The sequence below is a fragment of the Numida meleagris genome, chromosome 6, assembly GCF_002078875.1.
Source record: "Numida meleagris isolate 19003 breed g44 Domestic line chromosome 6, NumMel1.0, whole genome shotgun sequence".
Classification (NCBI taxonomy): Eukaryota; Metazoa; Chordata; class Aves; order Galliformes; family Numididae; genus Numida; species Numida meleagris.
This window is the reverse complement of record NC_034414.1, coordinates 27788862-27811122: the sequence shown is the minus strand read 5'-3', so window position 1 is coordinate 27811122 and position 22261 is coordinate 27788862. Positions and strand designations below refer to the sequence as shown.

The 22261-nt window shown below is 37.2% G+C and overlaps 1 protein-coding gene across 10 annotated transcripts in view; it reads left to right on the top strand.

Annotated features, from left to right (window-relative positions):
- The window catches only part of PCNX1 (pecanex homolog 1), an 84973-nt gene that overhangs the window by 22289 nt on the left and 40423 nt on the right, over positions 1-22261 (top strand). For 2 of the 10 annotated variants that reach the window (XM_021400998.1, XM_021400996.1), the window contains exons 6-8: positions 727-2424; positions 14307-14439; positions 18558-18742. In XM_021400998.1, coding sequence (XP_021256673.1) covers positions 727-2424; positions 14307-14439; positions 18558-18742 — 2016 coding nt within the window. The remainder of the gene's footprint in view (positions 1-726; positions 2425-14306; positions 14440-18557; positions 18743-22261) is intronic. The other 8 variants (XM_021401000.1, XM_021400999.1, XM_021401002.1 and 5 more) reach the window with 6 other exon arrangements.

The window sequence follows — 22261 nt, the reverse complement described above, 5'->3', positions numbered from 1 at the left end:
ATAGCCTGACTCTCAGTGCTCCCTCCAGATGGACCCTTGTGCAGGAGAAAGCTTGTGACAAATAATGGAAACAATGATCTTGAGCAAGAGCTGGCAGCAGATCCTCATGACTTGCTTTCACAGAGTTAATGTTAGAAGTAGGATATGGGTTTTGAAAGAGCAGACAGTACGTGTTCCCTTTTATAAAAGCATAATGCAGCACTGTCTGAATGAATTTCAGTAACTTCCTAAAGAGTTCTGATTTTGATAAAAACCTGTGCTAATGCCTGCATCCCTGCTAACTGTAGATTATGAGGTATCTGTTAGGTGTGATATTTTTTTTGTTTGTTTGTTTTGTTACCTTCAGAGTTGAGGGGGCGTATTTTCTTTAATCGGTGAAGATTTTGTGAAACAAACAGCTTACTGCCTGCAGGAGGTCGGACAGAAGACAGTCAGGGGAATATTTATAAACATTGAGATGCATTGAGCAAGAGAAGAGGTTGTGGGCTAGTTGGAATTCTTGTTGTCTTTTATTAGCTACTAAGATTTAGCTGCTGCTTAAGATTTTTTTAAAAAACTTATTGGCTATCAGATTTGCCTGGATGTTAAGAAGTTTTTTTAATGGTGATATAATGCATAGTCCTTGCAAATTCATTTGTTGATTTATTTTATGTTTTTAAAAAGCAATTGAAAAATAAACTGTATAACTTGTTCATGTAAAATATTCATAAATATGTACTTCAACAGATTTGGCAACTGATAGGAAGCTTTTTCGTCTGGTGTCGAATGACTCGTTTGTCTCCATCCAGCCTTCACTATCCTCTGGACAAGATTTGCCACGAGACAACAGTGATAAAGTGTGCCTCTCGAACAATCAGCTTGTGGACCAGTCTAAAACTAGTGCGTGTGACACAGAAGTAGCTTCGCTTATAACTCTGCATTCTCACTCTTATAGAAAGGATCACAGACCACGAGGTGTACCAAGGACTTCTAGCTCTGCTGTCGCTTTTCCAGATGCTTCACTAAATGACTTCCCTCTTTATCAACAAAGACGAGGACTAGACACTGTCAGTGAGTTAGAAGCATCTAAGCCCCCTTCTGGATCCAGAGAGTCCTTGGCTGAGAACTCATGCATTTCAGGAGTTTTTCAGTTGGATGACATTCTGAAAAGTAGCAGCCCTCAACCACTGGCTAAGAGTGGAAAGAGCAAATCCTTGAAAGCAGACAAAAGTGTGGACAGCCTGAGAAGCCTGAGTACTAGAAGCAGTGGTTCAACAGAAAGCTACTGCAGTGGGACTGATCGTGACACTAACAGTACCATCAGTAGCTATAAAAGTGAACATACTAGCTCTACGCATATAGAAAGTGTGCTGTCAGAGCATGAGGAGGAGTCTCCTAGAGAAGAGAAAAAGGATGGTAAGAAAAAAGACTGTGGTGTTGACTCAGAGGATGACAGTAGTTCTACTACTGACAAAAGGACTAGTGAAAGGACTGCTGTGGAAGTGAGCTCTATTAGTGGTGTTCAAGAGGTAAAGGGTTCTAATGCATCCAATGAGATGCACGGTCAGAAGGGTCTTAGTGCCTCTGCTTCAGAAGAGGCCAATAAGAACCCACATGCCAATGAACTGACTACACAAGCTGACAGGCCACCCGGGAAGGCTGCTGAACAAAGAGATGAGCAGAGTGAGAAACTAGTTGTGTTAGTAGATTCAAGAGCTTCTAAAGAATCTAGTGGAAAACAAAAAGAAGGAGATGTTCGACCCAAATCTTCTAGCTTAATACATCGAACAGCCTCTACCCACAAGTCCAGCCGGAGACGGACAGGAAAAAAGCGGGCTAGTAGTTTTGATTCAAGTCGGCACAGGGAATATGTTTCCTTCCGAGGTGTATCTGGTACTAAACCCCACAGTGCCGTGTTTTGTCATGATGAGGACTCCAGTGATCAAAGTGACTTAAGCAGGACGTCAAGTATGCAGTCAGCTCATCAGTTCAGCAGTGATAGCTCTTCCAGCACCACATCCCATTCATGCCAGTCTCCTGAGGGAAAGTACAGTGCTCTAAAGACCAAATATGTTTCTAAAGAACGTGGGGGCACAGACTCTGAAAATATTCATAAAACCCACGTAAGCTCTGAAGGAATTAGCAAAAAACGATCTACACGTCGGACTTCTAGCACAAACAGTGCCAAGAATCGTGCCAGAGTACTAAGCCTGGACAGTGGTACTGTAGCTTGCTTAAATGATCCAAATAGTTTAATGACACCAGGTAACATAAAACAGTTAACCACTTCAAAATCTGATTTGGAAGCCAAAGAGGGAGAGGTGCTAGATGAGCTATCTCTGCTGGGAAGGGCTTCACATTTAGAGTCAGTCACTCGTTCTAGGAATAGCTTACCAAGCCAGGCTACGTTTCCTGAAGGGGAAGAGCAAGAATCAGCAAGTGGAGGTAAGTAAATGACCTGCCAGAAGTAACCTTGCCACGCTTTGTTAATGAATTGAGGTATTCTTAAGTGTCTTCCTGTATCTGTTCTTGCCCATTAAAACGCTTCCAAAGCATTTCAGTCATCCTCTCATGGAAGATCTGCAGAAATGAGAGTTGAATTCAAACGGATGTTATGAAGTACGTAGGTAGAGGTATTTACTGATTTGTTACTGGCAGTCTTTGTTAAACTCAGGCTGTGTCTTACAGTTACTATTTGTGACCAAATCAGACCTGCTCTGCTGTATTAGTCAAAATTTTCAATTTGTGTACTATTTTAAAAGTTCTCAATATAATTGAGACTGTTCCTGGTTAAAAGATTGTGCAGGTTTAAAAACCGTAACATTGGATTGATTGAAGTGACTATTGCCTCTTAGATGAACTCTATCAGGTGAATGAGCTCAGTAAGCGTGATATTAAATATATATATATCTTTGCAATACTATCTTCAATTGTGCTTTCTCATGATGATCCAACTACTAAACTGACTTCTTCAAGGGATGTTTTCCCTTAGCTTTGCCATTGTTCAAGTTGGCTGTACAATGTTGTTTACTTACAGAGTCCTTGTTTTGTCCTCATTGTGAGAACGTGCTTGCTTTCCTGTGCTAGAGAGGAGTGTAGCTTCCTCTTTCTGTAACTATTGCTTTGTTTGGTGTAATGCAAGACTGAGGTTACTTGCATAGCTAGTATTAATATAGGTTAATGAGGGCATTTTTTCTGGAGCTCTTGATTATTCTTGTTTATCTCTTGTCGTAATGTTTCAGTCTCCTTTTTTTAGCCAGATTGACTGCTTTAACTGAAGAGCTCTTCATATTGTGGAAGATAAGTGGGTTTAAACTATTTTTGCAAGATAGTATAGGTTTACCAACTACCTACCTCTCTGACACTCCTTCGTTGAAGGAAATACTTACCAAAACGTCTGGATCTTGCTAACTAAGGACTCAAATGTTTCATAAGTTGTTTTTACATAAAGACAGCAATATCTGTGAGAAATTGTAGCAAATTTAGTCTAAATAGCAAGGACGGTAAAAACACAGTGACTCTTGCATTTTAAAAGAGGCTTTGAGTCACTGGTGGGTGAAATATGACCAGTGAACAGTTGTTCTCTTACACTGGCTTAAGAGCAAACTCTAGTCAATAGAATTACTTTATGGAAAAAAAACATTTGTGACTGCTGATCAAATGTAACGGGTTTACAGTTAGATCACAGCTATTTAGATGCCTTCATTTAAAAATAAATAAAAGGAGGAGGGGAACTTAATGACACTTAATGTGTGAGTACTTTGTTATTCCTAGTCATAGAGCTTTGCAGTAGATTTAATGGAAAGTTCAATTTACTAGTTTAGTGCTAACTCAGGTTTAAACGCTTAATGCATTTTCACATTACACCGTGTTAAAATGATAGCTCTTCGGGAGTAATTTGACTAATAAAGGGTCTGCTTTATGTATTTTTGGTCTTGAATGTATGCTCTCAGCACACTATTTCATTTTGATTTTATTACATCTTAAAACTGTTTGGGTTCTTTACTGATGTGCAAAGGATTCATGTACCTTATTTTATAGAACATAGCAAATTTCATTCAGTCATCAGTAAAAGTTGAAAGAATCAGTGCAGCATTGATTGGCATATATTGCTAAATATTTTGATTGGTCTTTTAATGAGTGAAATAGCAGGGAAGAGCGAACTGAACATGTCTCACTGTAATCTTAAGGGTACAAAATGTATAGAGCAGCCTAAGCAGGGAAGTCTTGCTGTCATTTGCATCAGTATATTCAGATTCGTCTTTGAACTCTGTTTAGATAACGGTCATTCTGAAGTTGCTGGTATTTTTAGTAAATGGAGATCACCCAACTATTACTTGCCTGTGAACTTCAGGCTGTCTTTGAGAAGTGATCTGGGCTCAGGCTCACCAGATCTGATAATGACATCAAATTATGAGTAATGCTTATCCTATGTTTCCCATTACCAATAGAACAGGAAATGTTTCCTTTATAAGAAATGAATGCAATTCTGGCTTTGGTTGTTTTTTTTCTTTTCTTTTTTTTTTTTTTTTTTGAAGGGAGCAAGGTTTTGCGTGTGTTGCTTTCTGGAAGCAGAATGAAAACACTTACTTTTGTTTTGCATTCCTTAATATTTATGCAGTCACGTCTACCATCCAGACAGCAGTAACTTCAAATTTATCTGTTCCTGGGCTATCTGAATAATTCCTTCGTATTGTCCTTTGTTTCTGTGGGTTTGTTTTGGAACTGTTTGTTTTGTTTTTTTCTTCTGTGTAGAGAACTCTTGAGTTCTGTGATGGCTATATTGTAAGATCAAAGAAGAAAACAAGACTTAACTGTGATTACTCTTTATCAGAAAATGTTTTAACTTTTTAGAATTGAAGTTACTTCATAGTCAGTATTTCCCGCTGTTGAGTTGTCTTCATCTTTTGGGAGTGATTTTAAAAACATGTAATGTAAATATGCATTGTGTATGTGTATACATAGAAGCTATCTGAGAAAACTAAGACATTATTTTATTTACGTGTAGCAGATGAATTGCAGAATAAGCCTGGTTCAGATTTTCCTAAGATCAGAGGATATTGGTTGGATCTGACTTAAAAGTTCTCTAGTGTCATTTCCTGTTGAAAGCATTACTTAAAAATTCAAAAATATTTATATAAAATTATTATGGGTTGCTTATGATAGCTTTCTGAAAATCAGTTGGTTATCCAGTGTGCACCTGTAACAAAAAGATTGATACGCTTTTCCCCTTGTCAGTCAGCAGTTTTACTTTCCTCATTTTCAGATAGGATGGAAGTAAAATGATAATTAGTGATTTTTATATTCAAGTCTTCTGGGAGTAATTGAGAAGTATGTTCTTGCTTATGTAAACTGCAAAAATATGTGTATTACTGGTTATGGCCTTTAGTATTCTCTTACTAAGCAGGATACTTCACAAACTTGTACATGTGTTTCTTCAGCAGACAGAACTTAGTTTCTTTTTAATCTTATTATGCCAGGAAGTGGTGAGTGACTCATTTCTTATAAGATGATTACTCATGCATTTGAATAAAAATTGCAGTTCATCAAAATGTGGACAAGCAGCATTTGGAAATTCTGTACTTAATTAAATATGTTAAATGTGGTGGATGTATAACAAAAACTAAATGGAAGATGTCTTACTACCGTTACTTTCTTTGTTTAGCTACTCTTGCAGGCTACTTAGTGATTGGTGGGTTATGGGTTAGATGAAGATGTAGGATGTGTAGATGTCTAAATGTTTGAAGAAATGTCTGGTGATGATTTTTGGAAATACCACCTTGATAGTGTCCTATGCCTGGCTTCTATCAAATACGTGCTATTTCTGGATTGCTGTTTGTCAAGATTTAAAGAGCCAACTTAATACTGTACATGACACAGTGGTCTTCTGTAAAACTTGAGCTGACCTGAAAAGTCAAGTGTTCTCTAGTCCTTTATGAACTGTAAGAGATGCACCCTTTAAGTTGCTGCTCTTTTACAGCTTGCTATAATTTAACGAATTCGTTTATTTACTTATTCTAAGTACTCAAGCTACATAACTTTCTGGAAATAAAATTACGTATAATAGCACTTTTCCTTCTGTATGTTGCATATTGTTCTGAAGTAACAGCTCATCCTGTTGTTTTCTGGCCTATAATACATCACTATAAACAGGCAAATAGGTGTTTGTGAGCTTGGATTAGAATCTTGCATTTTATGTGGCTTGTGGAAATCTGTTCAGCTTCTCAAGTCTGCATATGTTTGTACATAGATGCTGTGTGTATCTGCATGCGATGATTGGGCAGAATCTTAAGCTAAAAACAGAATTTTGAGACTGGTGCTTTGCAGCCAATGGTCACGTCTGCTGTTACCAAATACAACTTTTTTACCTACTATTCTTATGTTGTGTAAAGTTCCAGTGATCTGGAGTCACTACTTTTCCTTGTGTGATAGAGCTGTTCCATGCTTCTGATTGCGTCGGTGTAGAGTTAAGCAATTAAACAATTAAGGCTGGTTCTGTTTTCTGAAAATGAATCCATGCTCTGACTGTTCAGCCAAACAGTTTCGCATGGAAAAAAGTCAAACTCTGAAAAGTTTAGAAATGATAGACTGCAAAATGTGCACTGTTAATGTAATCGAGTTGTGTGTGTGTGCGCACGCAATCTGTCTCTATTCATGTGCTCTGCAGGACCCTTCTACAACTGGATCAAGAGAAGCAGGTTGGCCAGTAGAAAGGGTTCTTCTGCATGAAGTTCTCTGTTAAAAGCAAGAAGCTGTTCTCTCTCTTGATTTTTGTACGTCAACTAGCAGCATGCTATAATGGACACAGTGTTTGGATCAAGAATGAAATAGAGGTTTTGATGTTAGCCCTTTTCAATATTTGATTTTGAAAGTGTAACTTTCTACTATCATAGCTTCAGTGTGCAAGAAAGTAAAGACTAGGTTTTACAGAGGTACCTCCAAGTTTTGGATCCTTTGTCATCTCAGTAGGGCTGAGATGTAGCTATTCAGCACTTAAAGATGAGAACAGCATAGGGAGCAATACACATGGCTGGAATGCAACTCTGCAGTCTGTATTTCTGGAACTTGCCACTGTGGTGGCACATAGAATAAATCTTGCATCTACAAAATAGCTCATCGATAACTACTACAGCAAAAAGCTATTTTTGTATATCTTGTGTGGTACTTTGTCCTACTTGTTTTGTCCCCTCTGTGGTATTTATGTCTAACACAAGGACTTTTGTTAGAAGACTTATGACCACAATAGGGATGAGCTTTCCTGATGTTTCATTGTTTCATAGGGATGAGGGCAAGAACAACAACAAAAATCCCACAGGTTTTGTCCAATTCTTTGCAGTGGCTGTTGAGACCCAGGGATATGTATAGTTGCTAAAAGCCCTTATAACTGCTGGTAAAGGTCTTCCTGCTAACCTGATGGGAACATACTCCTTTAGTGCATCACGCACAGAATATTAAACGTTTCACATAAAGTTATGTGGGGATGCATGAGTGAAGTTCAGGATACTTGTTGGCAAAATGCATTCTGCAGCATTACAGCATATACTGAAAGTAAAAAAAAAAAAAATAATAATAATAAAATACACTTTGTGTCATTTGTGGGTTTTTTGTTTGTTTTCCCTTGGTAGCAGCACTCAGAAAATTTGACCCTAGTTAAATTCTTTCAAGCCTCCCAAACAAACTAGAAGCAGTGGTTCCTCCAAAATGCTTTGCATTGTTGTAGGAGTGAGGTTTTTAAAATGTCATAGGTTGGTGGTGTTTGTGCAACTACTTTTCGCAATAATCTTTTTTACTTGATTTGGAAAGAATAGCTGGATTTTGTTGACAAATGCTATATGCTGATGAATTTCCTGAGTATTCATCTCCTGCAGAAATTGCATGGGAACTTCTGGTGCTTGGTGTAAATCAAACTCCATGTACAGCTAAGTTAGTAAGCCACTTTCTTGTACCCCTTTGTAGATATATCTGGATTTATTGTTACACAGACAGCCAAAAACAGTTCTGAGAGCGCTCTGTACTGTAATGGAAGTGCTACATGCTTCTGCCAAATGTAGCTATGCAATGCAACTTGATATTATAGTTAATAATAGCCCATTCAGAGCAAGCATGGTTTTCTGTAACTGAGGTACTAATGAATACTGCTTATGCTGAAGAGGCTATGTCTTCTAAAGACGTGAAGTATCTATTCCTTAAAATGTATAAATCCAAATACAGGAATAAAAAGTTTCATCAAGATGAATGTAGGATATGAACATTTTCTGCTGCATGAACATACTACTACTTACTAATAATACCCAGATCCCTGGATTATAGGGGTTTTCTCCCCCTATTCTGTGTAGGGGCAGAGGATCGGACTAGTAGATTGCTTTAGGTCTTCTGTACCTAGTCCATCAACACTACAGTCAACATGGTTGTATGAGTAACATCTACAGTTATTAATAGTGGAATAATACAAGTGAGAAGAACGGTGAAGTAGAAGAACTGAGACTCCAAGTTCTATCTTTAGTATTACTATGGAAATTTGTCTATCAGGCTAGTTTAAAAAAATGTTTGGTTCAGAATTCAAAACAGATGGCTTCATTGTCATAGTTTTTCCTTGCTTGACAGCGATTGCCTTTCCAGATTGTTGTGATTCATTTGACATAACTATGAATATTCTTCTATTCTCAGCTCAAACTTCTTTTCATACATTTCAATCACAACACTGAAGTCTTCGGCTTTACTTTTGAATTTTTTTTTGTTTTCTCTTCTTTTTTGTGGCTACCTTTGCTTTCTAAAAAGTATACTGTTTTCTTCTCTGCTCTGTTTTCCAGCAAAACTTGATATTTGAGGTATTCCTCTGCTTTATAGTTTCTCCTTTGCTGCGCATGTGTCCACTTACAGCTTTCCTCAGAAATTGACATTAGGTGTATCTTCTAATTTTCCACTTTTCTTTATAATGCTATAAGCGAATACATTGCTTTTTCAACAGACAGATTTGAGAAATGCTTTCAATACCTAAAGGGAGTTATAAGAAGTAAAGGGGTAGAGTCTTTAGCAGGGTCTGTTGTGATAGGACAAGCAGAAATGGGTTCAAACTAAAAGAGATTTAGGTTGGACATAAAGAAGTTTTTTTATGATAAGGGTGCTAAAGCACTGCCCTGTCCCTGGAGGCACTCAAGGTCAGGCTGGAGGGGCTCTGAGCACCCTGATCTAGTTGCATGTGTCCTGTTCATTGCAGGGGAGTTGGACTGCGTGACATTTAAGGGTCTCTTCCATCTCAAGTAATTCTCAAATCCTTGAAATTTTTGGTCTAATAATGGCATGTAATCCACAGTGACTAATAATTGTATATTGAAGATACAGAATGAACTAATTCCTTCCTTCTTCTTAGCTTTTTAAAATAGTGTTAAGGTACATGAGAATAAACTTTACAGAAGTCACAACTGTGGGGAAAAAAAAAATGAACACTTGTGTGAGAAACCACGCTGTTATTGCTGCTGATTGTCACAGACTGTTTTATTCTCTCTCAACTTTCTTTATATCTTCTGAAGAGAAGTATGGCTTTTCTCAGGTTCCCAACGCAAGTGAGATGCTAAATACAGAAGGACAAAATTTCAGCTATTTACTTCAGTGAAATTTGTTCAAGGTTAGAAGATGGATTTCATTGACTGTGTGAATGCACAAGCCATAAACTATTGATGTCAGCGTTGACTGAGTGTGTGTGAGGTTGGTCATTACCAGTGGTTGAAAAAACACAGCTTCCAGTCTGACAGTGAGAAATGGAGAGTCCAGATATTATTTGTGTTGCATACACAAGTCTAACTATGCTTCACTGGAGTAATTTTCAGAACAGTCCAGACTTCATGACATACTTTCTTCTTCTGAGAAGAGTGAGGGATATTATTTTTATTTTAAGCTTGATTGTTTTTTTTTGTTTATCTTTGCAAACTTGTCTGATTAGAAAACAATTTTTACCTGTTGAATTCTATGGTTTTCCATATCAGTACTTTAACTCACCTCTGTGTCATATCTTTCCAGGAATCTTCTTAGATGGGAAGAATTTATCCATGTCAGAATTCATCTGATGCTAGGTTTAGCATTTTAGCTTAGCAAAAATGAAATAAGCCTTGTTAATGTAGTAAAGCTTGGAAATTCTGCTTTATTTTTCTTCTTTCCAATCTTATGCTTCATGATTTTCAATCTTAAAGCTTAGATGAGAAGTAGCGATACATAAACACAGGATGATGTAAATGTCTTTTTTGGTTTGTGTGCATGAATGTTGTTCTGCAAAAGAAAACATTACTCTTTTGTTTGTTAAAGCTAATTGTATTGTACATTGAAGTGTAAAAGCAAGTCCTTATGTCTGCTTTTCTGTTTAAAATTGAGGAATTAAAAATGTACATGCAAATTGTTTTATGTACTATGGGACAAGAAATTCTAGAAGTCATAGCCCACAGAGAGGATAGTTCAGTCTGTGCTCTGGTATTCCAAGAGTGAAGCGAGTAAGTTGCCATTCTAGAGTTTTCTCTAGACTATGTTTGAGCTCTTTTGTTGGGAAAGTATCACTCCAAATGCATAATCATGAAGTGATGTCTTTATGACTTAAGTGATGGTTTGGCCTTCTTCCAATAAGAATGGAAATGAAAGAATGAAAGGAAGGGAAGATATTACTTTTAATGAATCTGTGTGCAGATACACAGTTGTTAACAAGTCAACGCAACATTTTCTTTTTGAAATTAGAGAGACTTTATTTGGGAGTAAGTTTGGAAGGGTTTAATTTGTTATGAAGTTGTCAGTAGACTTTCACCTTTTATTTTGTGCATCTCTGGGAAGTAGGTTCGCGTTTCTAATGTGCACTTTGAACTTCAAATCTGGTTTGTGTTTTTTTCCTGTTCTTGAGAATGGTTATTTTTTGAGGCTCAAATGCATGTGGTGCCATGCAGAAGAAATTTTAAGTATAAATTTCTTGACGTTAGTGAAGTGTAGTGTTCCAGCAGAGAAGATTAGAGAAAGCAGAAAAATAGAAACTTCAGAAACAAACATTCTGTAAGCTAGAAGGCTGTCATAACTGATTTAAAAAAAAAAAAAAACCACAAAACTGAAGATACACAATCTATGTTATCTCTCTCTGGATCTAAATTTTCTACATTTATCTATATGTTGGATCTTATTTTCTTGGAATCTAGGGTAAGTGACTGTAAGTCACAGCATTGGAAGTGTGAGTTGTAGACTAGAGATGTGTTTAAAAACACTACTGTCCTACTGAGATATATTGTTTAGTTTTTTATATAAACATCAAAACATATTACTTTGTAAATACTATAGGAAGCTTGCTTATATTAAAACAAAGCAATTTCCCCCTGATTAAACAGGCCTTAGAACATGGTAGTGGCTATTGGAGGAGATTCATCCTTCTACTTGCAAACTCAGGGGCAGCTGTACTGCTTTTCTTCCTTAAAGACTAGTAGAAATACAAATGATACATATTAACATAGTTTCTGTACCTGTTCTTTTTAATCCTGTATTGCTTTGTAGGGTATTTTTTTAACCCAAAAAAGCTCTTTTTGCTTAACTTAGTGGCTGTCCACACTTCAAACAAATGATAATCCTTTCTACGTAACTGGCTTTTTTCGTTTTTTAAGTTGTTGTTTCAACATGTAGCTTGAGGTGTTGTGTAATGTTAGGAGACTCAGAGCTGCATGGCTGAAAATCACTGCTGTCTTTTCAAAACAACTAATAGACTTGCTTAGCGATCTGGAATGTCACAAGCTGCGTTCAGGAGGAGCATATGTGTACTGACCAGAACTTTTAAGATAAATCCAAAACCCCTTGGCAGATTATGTAGAAAGCTTCACCAAAACCTACTTATCTTAAAGCTTAGTGAAATGATAGAAAAGCTAGCAAATGCCAGAGTTATTTGACTGTGCAGGTTTAAATTTCATCTCCAAGTAGGTAAGAATTTAGATTGTGGATGTTTTTTATTTTTGCAGGACTGTGTGTGTTTTTAAATCTTCCGTTTATTTTTTTTTTTCCTCATTTCTCCCTACCCCCAAGAGATTGCTTCTGTCTGTTCAGGAAGTAAACTTGCTTTGCTGGTAGATTGGAGCTGTGTAGGAAGGACCTCTAGCGTTTCTATAAGCTAGGATCGAATTGTTGCAGAAGGTGATGTGTTAACTGAGGGAAGGATATCCACATAAAAACAGATGTCAGCGTTAAGTATGCTGCCTTGAAGAATTACAGTTGAATGCTTTTGCTATATAACTGCAAGTGATAATTAAAATGTAAATAAAGGCCTTTACTATCTTAATGGTAATTAAGGTGTTTACATTTCAGTTAAGATCAGTTGCTTTATTCTGTGTTGCTTAACTGTGGCCTGATCAGTAGAAATGCATGGTGTTGCTTTTGCATCTGAAGTCAGTAGAAACTGTATTTTGAGAGTGTGCATGAGTTGTGTATGCTGATGCATATGCACTGGAAAAACTGAGATTTACAAATCAGCATCTAAAATCAATGGCTGATTTTGACCTCTTGTGCTTTAACTTAATCCATCGGAAAGAAAAGTCAGAATTCCTGCTGTCTTGTTTAGTGTTTCGCTTGTCCAGTACTTAAAATATAAGAGCCAGAAAGAAATTGAAGAAATTAAACTGTGTATTAAAACAAAGCATAAAGGTTAACAATTTATACTTTTACTGAATTTTTGCTGAAATATGCTTGAAAGCAGTTATCGCCTGTTCACGCTTACAATGAAAGACTGATTGTAGAGGTGTGGGGTTGCTCACTTTCACCTCATGGTTTTCTTGAAAATATGGGAATCAAATGAATTAAGGATTTTCTTAATATTTTTGGCAATGAAATGCTCGTAACTCTAATATTGGTCTTAAAATAATTTCTTCATGTAGCTGCTTAGCTGTTAAAGCAAATTGTCAGTAGAAGTTTCATGTACGATATTCACTTGATAACCTATGGTTTATAAGTAGGCTCTTGTTTCATGCTTTCTGTATTGTTGGAGCTGTGGCAGTAGCACATGGTAGTAGTAGGTTGCTATTCCCCATAGACCAGCGCTACATTCTTTTGTAGTAACTTCTGAAAACCTAATGACAGGGATGTTTTAACTTGAAGGGCTTAAGAGAGTGAGGGCTGCTCTGCCTGCAATCTTTCTGGCGCCCCTCCATAAAAAATCTTGCTCCACCAGTGCTTTCCTTTGTTTGCGCTTGACATAATCCTTGATTTTCTCAGTCTTGTAACAGGCTTCTTGTCTACCAAGCTGTGATATGTATGTTTTTTTTCCCCCTTCAAGATTTTATTTTCCCTTTGCATAGATTTTTGTGGGAAGTTTTTTTTCTTCTGCTTGCCTGCCTGAGCCAGTTCTCTCTGTGACCTGCTGTAGCTCTCTAGTGCTCCTCATTCAGATTGGTTAGGCTAAGGGTCTTCTTTGGCTCAGGAAGGCTGAGATTGAAGGCATGCTGTGAAGCAGTCCAAGTCTGAAATTGCAAAGATGACCCTGTCTAGACTGAAACTGAAGGAGCATAAGTGGGTTTAGGGGAGGGAGAATTTGCAAAATCCAAAACCAAAGGGACGACCCCCTGTCTCTCTTGCATACCTATAAATGTTTTTTTTCAGTGTTGCTTTGTAGGTGGACCAAACTCTTTTGAAGGGGAGGTGGGGCGGAGGGAGAAGTTGGAAAAGGAAAACCACCAGTCCTTATGTGCCTGCTTCTCCTGCTTTTCCAAATCACAGTATAACTACTGTAAAGAGGGCAGCATGCATTTCTTCATGCTTATGAGGACAAAGGAATAAAAACATCACTATTTTGTCAAAGTGTCCTCTGAAGAGATGTTATAAAGTGAAATTCAGCCCTGCTTGTTTGGCAGAAGTGATAGAATTAAGAAGAGAGTTTTGTAGTGAGAGATGAGAAACAACCTTACTAGGCTGTCCTTCAGGGTTCTCTTATTGTTCTCTATTAAATGGGGGAAGTTGTGAGATTAGGCTTTCTTCTGCCCTATGTAAATGTCAGAGATGGGATATCTGATACTTTTGAAACCTGGTTGTTTCAATTTGGGGGAAAAAATGGAGCTAGCAGTACTTAAAAGAACCCTGCACAATCATGTAGCCCTTCCCCGACCTCACCCCGCTCCCTCCCGCTTTCCCTCCCTGGATCTTTACTAATAACTGTGTTCAGTGCTCCTGTCTGCAGCAGTTTATTTGAACAGTCAGTGCATAAGCCACTTTTCTTGTTGCGAGTGGAATTCTTTAATTTGGGGAGGGTCAGGGGGAAGAAAGGAGTCTTAAGTTACTTTGTACATAAATAGGATGGGTTCTTCTTTGACCTAAAGTCTGTCTTGATGCAGCAGCACAAGCCAGCGAGGAGACTGTCACATTTCGACGTGAACGCAGCACATTTAGGCGTCAGGCAGTACGACGCCGGCACAATGCAGGGAGTAACCCTACCCCTCCTACATTGCTCATCGGATCACCCCTCAGGTAGGGTATCTAAATGTTCCACCATATTTAGCATGCATGCAGCAGACCACTTCTCCTCACACCCACCAGTGTTGCCAGAAAGGCATTTTTTTACTTCCTTCCCCGCCATAACCTCCTTGAGCTGTCACTGCATGTCACTGTGGGCTTGTTGAATTGTGCATGTATATGTGGCACTATTTTCAAAATTATCAGGATAGCCAGTCTCTAACATGTTACAGTTAATTTTAGATAAATAACAAAGTGAACTAATGCTAACAAACTCCATGTTTTTGTCAAGAAGTTGAGAAACTTGAAAGCAAGAAAAAAGACCCAAGAAAATATTATTTGCCTGACTTAATTTTGCTTTTCTCTTTCCATTAAGAGAGTAAGCCTTAGGGTCTAGTATCTTCATAATCACTTTTCATGTATGTAGATAATGAAAGAGAAGCACTTAAAAAAAAGGCAGGACATTGTGAAGAATTAAATAATACATGCAAAGTATCCAAATCTAAAATGAAGGTAAACCATTGCGTGAAGGTCCTGTAACTTTTTTTCAGGAAAAGAGAAAGTAATAACAATGCCTTTGTTACTGAACACATAGTGTTGCTCCATATGAAATTTTATTGTGTGGCACTGCATGCCTCAGCAGTGCTTATAACGTAGTATATACATCTTGGGAATCTGTCCCTGGCCCATTTAGTGCTGAGCCCAGTGGTACGTTACATACAGCAGCTCTTTGCTTATAGCCTGTGACCTCGAACAGTAGAAATGAAGATCTCAATATGGTTTTAAACTTGCTTTTTAAGTCTTTTGGTTCTGTGGTTGCCTCAAGTGTTGGAGAATCTGGCAAGCAGAACATTGCCTATAGTGTAAGAGCATTTACCCATAAGAGAAATTCTTCCAGTTAACACTATACATATACAGCATATGCAGTTATTCCTTCATATTCTTAATAATTGTACTACATATACTAAACTAACTTTCAACACCAGGAGCAGTCTACTCTTATGCTCTAGGAATATTTTTGCTTTTTTTTTTAGTTGTAAGATACTGTAGAAAGTGAGCAGATAAAAAGAAAATAGATGGAAATAGAGGATGGGGAGGAATCTTGGTATCTTTATGATGCAACTAAAATAGCCAAGGACTGAATTCACTGAATTTTTAGGTTTTCCTTGGGAAAAAGAATGGGAAGAACAGTGCCTAAAATCTAACAAATGAAGGCTTGACTTCTTCTGCATTGAGAATTGAATTGGATAGTGCAGTGTATAGTAGAAGTTCATGTTATGATTTCAGATAAATATTTTATGTTTCTAGTCTTGCTGAACAAAACGTGAATTACTTTTATAGCAAGAGAAATTTGAACTTCCTATTACGTCACTGCTGTTCTACTCTTATGTTCGATTTCTCCTGCTGTTTGTTTTTTTTGGGGGGAGGGGGGTGCAGTTTTCAGTTTTATGTATCGGTTAGTAAAAAGTTGTGTGGAGTAATTAGAGGTCCTTACCTGAGAGAGGTTACTTTGTGCACGGTGATGTTTGTGCATCTGAATGACTGTTCTTTTGGTTTGGAGCTAAATTGACTTAGGCCAACTAAACACCCAAGTGCTTCCTTATCTGTTTGATGCAAATTCCATTAGAACTGCAAACTGGAGTGTATCTGAAAATGTGTACTTATTACTGTTACAGATTATTTCTAACTTCTAGATTAGTAGTCTGGCTTTTTTTTTTTTTGTATGGATAACTTAATTTCTTGTGATTGTTGTGTTACTGGAAGAAATAAAAAGAACATAATTTTTTCTGGTTACCACCAAAATCCTTACCACAGCAACTATACTGGTATTGCCCATATATGCTGGTGGTGAGCTGCTTCTGTCCAGTTCCTAATACTGCTAATCAATATTGACTTCCTACGTTAACTTCTAACAATATTAAATATACTAATTTGTAGTGGCCCTGATGTTACTTTTCTTCATTCTTGCCAGAAAAACTTTAATAACCTGATCTCCTAGGCCTGATGTCAAATCAGATGTCATGGAGATGGCACCACAGAGACTGAGTTACACCTGTTTTTTCCTCATCTGTTGCTGCAAATACTGCGTTTGTGGAATGTCAGGTAGAAGATAGATAGGTATATAATGCCATCACAGTTGGCAGTGGTAGGCACTTAAATAAAACCTGGTCTAGTAAATTTTGCAGCTTTTAAGCTAAATTAGATGTGAGTGTACTTTGCCTGGTTAATTAACTAAGCAGAAAGGAACAACAACAACAAAAAATAAACAAAGGAAGCAAAAAAAAAAAAAAGCAAACCAACTTACTCTCCTTTTATCCTGCCTAAGCATTGGCAATGTTTTGAGCATTTCAAACGTATGTATGGATTGGCATCCTCTGTAGCTAATGGTGTGTGCATGTGCATCTGATAAGAGAATATAAGTGACTGTCTCAAGCAAAATTTTAAAAATAGTTGTATTAGTTAGGGAATAACAGTCTCTTGAATATTTATGCAATCTGTTATTGCCAATAGTTTGCTTTGTTTTTACTGTGGCAGATGTGGACAACCACTGAAAGGACAACTTGTAATATACCTTTTGATACCTAGCTACTATTAAATGGGAAGACAGCATTGTTTTGGTGTTGCTGATAATGCCTAAGTGAGACGGTGACAGTTGGCAGGTCTGCGGACTTCCTTAGGGCTTCTGTTGCCATGTAGCCTTGTCTAGAACAGTAAAACACTGAATTAAGCTTTAGATTCTGGTATTTTAGAATATGATTTGCAATTTTTAACCTCATCAGCTGCGTGCATGTCTGTTCTATTCTGCATGAGCTGTTCTTAACACCTAGTTTTACAGTCATTTTGATGTTTTGCAGTGATGCTTTAACAAAAAGTGAAATCAGTTGTTCTAGAGAATAGTTACAAGTAACTGCATCAGATAGACGCCCTCAACTCTTAGCAAAGTCTTATTCTTTTAGTTGTCTCACTTGCCAACTGTAGCATCACAGTGTATGCAGTAAAATGTTAAAAGCGAGAGGTCATTAAGACTGTATTTTGAAAGGGAATGCTCTGAGACACAAGATAAAAAAGAATTTTTGTTTTAACAAACTATTTTTTTATAATTTTATTTTTTATCTTGATGAAAAGATGATTTCTTAATCTAAAGAAGTGTTCTCCAATTAATGACTGACGTAGCTTCTCTAAATGTATAAAATAAGGATAATAAAACCACCAATTTTGCAACATAGTTCTGATGCACGTGATGCTTGTCTTTGGAGACATTGCCACGTTAATATTAACCTGCTCTGAAAATATTGTTAATATTTGTTAAACGGCTTCTTAAAATAGTTTTGCAGTGAGAAGGTTATGAAGAAGACTAACGTTGTCAGATGTTGTCTACTAATAGCCTTAAACTTATACATTTCTCTGAAGATTAAGTTGCATTTAAAACTCTGGGTTTAGAAGAAATTTGTTGTGGTAAGGAGTACTGAGCAGCAAAATCATTGTCAGGGCAGTAGTATCAAAATAACTTTAAAATAGTTCTAACTTTTGCCAATTATTAATTTGTTAGAAGTATTCTAAATACTTCCAAAAAAAATTTCTGGTTCTGCTGGTTTAACTGTGGTTATCCACAAGGTATGTTGCCAACATCTGGTTTCTAATTAATCTTGAAGACATTTTGTAGGAAGAGTCCAGAGTAATAGCAAGGAAGGTGGTGATATTTTGACAACAAAGGCAAAATGGTTGATGAAGTCATACCTCCATGAGCAACCTAACTATTGAGAGAAGAGTATAGTAGCCTCTATTGTACAGAGGTGAGATCACAGGCTACAATTAAACTAACCTCCAGTAGCTTGCTTTTGCACCCACAAATTAAGACTGGTAAGAATAACATCTCCCCAGCTCAACCTCAGGCGTAAAGAACAGCACTTCCAAAAGGTCGAGCGGGAACTGTGTCTTTGTGTCTACTAGTGTAACGCTAGTGTCCAAACAAGTTGTTGTACAGAACTCGTGGGTTATCTTAACCCTAATAATGGCTTCTGAATGCTATAATTTTAACTTCTCCTTTTTAAAATTAAAGTCTTGTTTTGCTTCACTTTAGCTATTTCCTTTCCTTCCCGGTAATGTCTTCCCCCATCCGTGTTTTCTCGTAGCCTTCAAGATGGTCAGCAAGGCCAGCAGTCCTCCTCCCAGGCCAAAGTGCAGTCCCGCTCCCCCTCCCAGGCAGCTGTGCTCAGCGCTAGCACCTCCTTGCTGGTGAGAAATGGGAGTGTCCACTTAGAAGCATCACATGCCACTGCATCTGCTGTAGGCGGTAGCAGTTTGCACGATGGACTTGGTATGCAGGCCTTATGTAACCTTAGTGACATGGAAGTTTTAATACGGCAGCTATATTGGTAATAATGCAGTGAAAAACAGTTAATTTTAACTTTGTTTCTGGATCTTGTAGGTGCATTTCTTAGAAGGGAGTATTGTTGATAAACTCCCAGCCTTTCATCATCACATTTCCAGACACTTTGTCTAACAAATGTGCAATGGGAAACATTCTAAGAATGCATAAATAGCAGTGCTATGAGATGTTTGGATTTGAACAATATAACACATGTAACGTAAGTTTCCTTGCATTGTCAAAGATAATTGGGGTGAGATTGTTAGTAACTTTGGGAGACTTCTGGTTCCTGAGAAGATGCTTATTGCAATCACTAGGAATCCTTGATCTTTCAGGAGAGTCTTGCTTAGTTGTTTGTTTTTTTTTTTAAAAGGAAATTGTCATGGAGGGTAGTTTTAATGTGTGCTTACAAGCAGGAGACAGAGACAAGAAGAAAATATGGATCTTCTTGTATCAGTTGCCATAATTTCCTGAATTCTTATGTTGCTGTTCTTCATGGTCTGTTTTATGTAATATTCCTAACTGTTTATTAGCTTCTCTGCAGTTAATAAAATTGCTAGGGAGAACTAAGTTCAGATGGTTATAGTAAGTGACTGATCTCCTGTGACATAGTGATGTGGAGGAAGGTGAGGAAAAATTCCTGGCCTGGATCTTCACAGTTATCTGTTCTTGGCCTGAATTCATGATGACTTCAGTGTTAACATGGAATTCCTGCTCAGATTGCTATAATGGCCGTGTTTAGAGCTGATGATTGTTAGTGATGGTATTTTGAACAGCTGCCAACTGTGATAACATAGAAGTTAAGGTTAGATTAGAACACTGATTGAAAGCACTTATTACAGAGCTTACTGTAACCTTACTCTAAAAAATAATTGATCTGTCATCTTGCTCCATTAATGGGGAAGACTTCAAGAATGGCTGGGCTGTGGTTCTCCCCTTTTAAATTAGAGTTTGGTTAGCAAGTTGCTCTTCTTCTCTACCTACTAGCTACAATATAAGAAAAGAATAATGTAAGCAAAAAGAAAACAATTCTGATGTTCTCTGAAATACATTCATAAAATGTTTCTACAGATGTGTTAAATTACACAGCTTACTTATCTGATACTTAATTTCTTGTTTTAGATTCTGTGGCTCTGGTAGTTTCTAGATAGAAAAATCAAGACTTAAGACTATGAATCTCTAAACTGTGAAAGCTTACCACATAAAGCTGCAAGTTCTTTTAGCTATTCAATTTGGAGACTTTTATTTCTTGTACAAAATGGTTACTGGGATATAACTGAAATTTGGGGATACTGTGGTCGTATCTATTCAAAGTTAGTGTTAAGACTTGTTCTTAAAGCTGCTAGTGTTGTATTTGATAGATGTGGCTCATATTGCCCACAATTTGATCAAGTTTTATAGAATTCAGAATTTTATGTACAACTCTTCAACTCTTAAATATTTAAGTGTTTACATTTAATGCAATTTAGTGAAAATTGAAGTGGATTCAGCATTGCATTTAGGTTCTCCTAGTAGTCACTTTGGCCGCACTTAGAATGAAATACATTTGAAGTCTTTAGAAATGTGTATAGCTAAATATATCTGAAATTCTGTGCGTATGGTATCATGGAGCAGGACACTGCCATTGTCAATGGCAGAAAATTGTCAGGATTTGTGCAGTTGAATAAATCCCTGTTTACGTGTCAGATTTCTTGTTTGTTTTGGAGCTTCAAGCATCTGTTTAGAAACTTCCCCTGTGTGAAAGCTGTTACAGCAAATATCTGTTTTGATTCTTAAAAATCGAATTCTTTAGTTTCTACAGCAGGCTTTAGAAAAAAAAATCCACATTATGAACTAATGCCTTTTCTCAAAGTGTGTTTTCTGTGATGGATATTCTTTCATTAGGACAGAATAGTTAACGAAATGGCGCAGGCTTTCGCATGCACAATTCCTTCATGAGGCTTGACAAGAAGGGAGATGGTCTTTCTTTACAGCTGATACGTGACTTTTATTCTCAATTGGGGCTGAAATAAAACTACTGCCCAACTTTAATTAATTTGATTCTTGTGGCGTATTCCATGAAGGATGAATCTTAATGGGTTGTACCTACTCTACATCCAGTCTCGTAATGACTGTACGTTCTTAACAGTTGCTGGGCATTGTGCTGAATAAGGCAAGGGAAGCTTTGAAGCATTATTTTTAGTCTTCCAGATCCCATATAGAAAGACCATTACACATTATGTTGTTGCTTTGTGAATGATGAGGGGGAAGGAATTTGGAAGGATAGAGAGGGAAACTTAGCTTGGAGCAGTGAAGAAGTAAATCATAAGAGGAATGAAGGACAAAAAAAAGGTTTTGGAATGATTGCAGAGATGATTAACAGAATATGAATGCAGCAGACTGCGAAATGGACACCACGACTGAAATGAATGATGGTCTTCAGAGCATAATGTGGCAATGCTAATGCCTTTTATAAATATGTAATTCGTCAATGTGTAGGTAGGTGATGAGTGGGATTTTTGAGTTCTTGCGTTGGAGGCTGTTAGAATTTGTGAAGTAGTTCAGGCTCTAACTACTAAGATGTGAAAACAGATGTCTGGTTTCTGAAACTAGGGTGAAATAACAGCCTATTGTCCTCATGTAGGTGGTCGTCTTATTTTCTTAAGAAGTAGTCACCTTGAGCTTTCTGATGTAGCTGTAGTACAACGTTTGGCTCTTCTAGTTATCGCTTGTGTGAGCAATAATACCTCAGATTTACTGAAGTACTTCAGTTTTTAAAGGCAGTTGTGTGGTGGTGTTGAAGATGGAAACTTCCCATACTTGCTTTTTAAAGTTAGATATCTATGCTGATCAACTGCATGATTAAAACAACTTGCAATCAGTTTCTCAGTGCCTTTTTATAAATAAGTAGACTTAATTTAGTGGATGGGGAAGTATTTTCAGAGGTTTGAGTAGAAGATATACTTATTTCCCATTGTTCCTATTGAAAAAGTCCTTGTAGTTCGTGGAATTGCGCATATAATAGATAAGTTACTCTTTTGATAAATTTCATATAAATTAAAAATTGAACACCTTTGAAGTGTCCAAACTGAAAACTTCGAAGTCTTAATACTGCAGCTAAAGGTAAATTCTGACCTTGGTAAATGATATTTCCTTGCACACTATAGAATGATCAAATTTTGATAGCTTTGTTTGTTGTCCTGAATAGGATTTAAAGAAATATTCTTAAGTACTACTGATTACAGTACCGTAATGATTCTAATGATGATGCAGACCTCAACGTGTGCAAAAACTGTTAGCAACTATCAGAACTAGTGTGGAAGATTTGAAGCAGAAATATTTGTTAGATGGAAAATTAAGAAATGTGCTGAAAATAATGTGGCTGAAGGAAAACATCAGACTACCACTTTAGGCAGATGCTGAGGCACTTGTCTTCCAGGTTCAGTCTGTGTAAGCTCGTCATTCTGTTGCTTTCATTGATCCCCATAT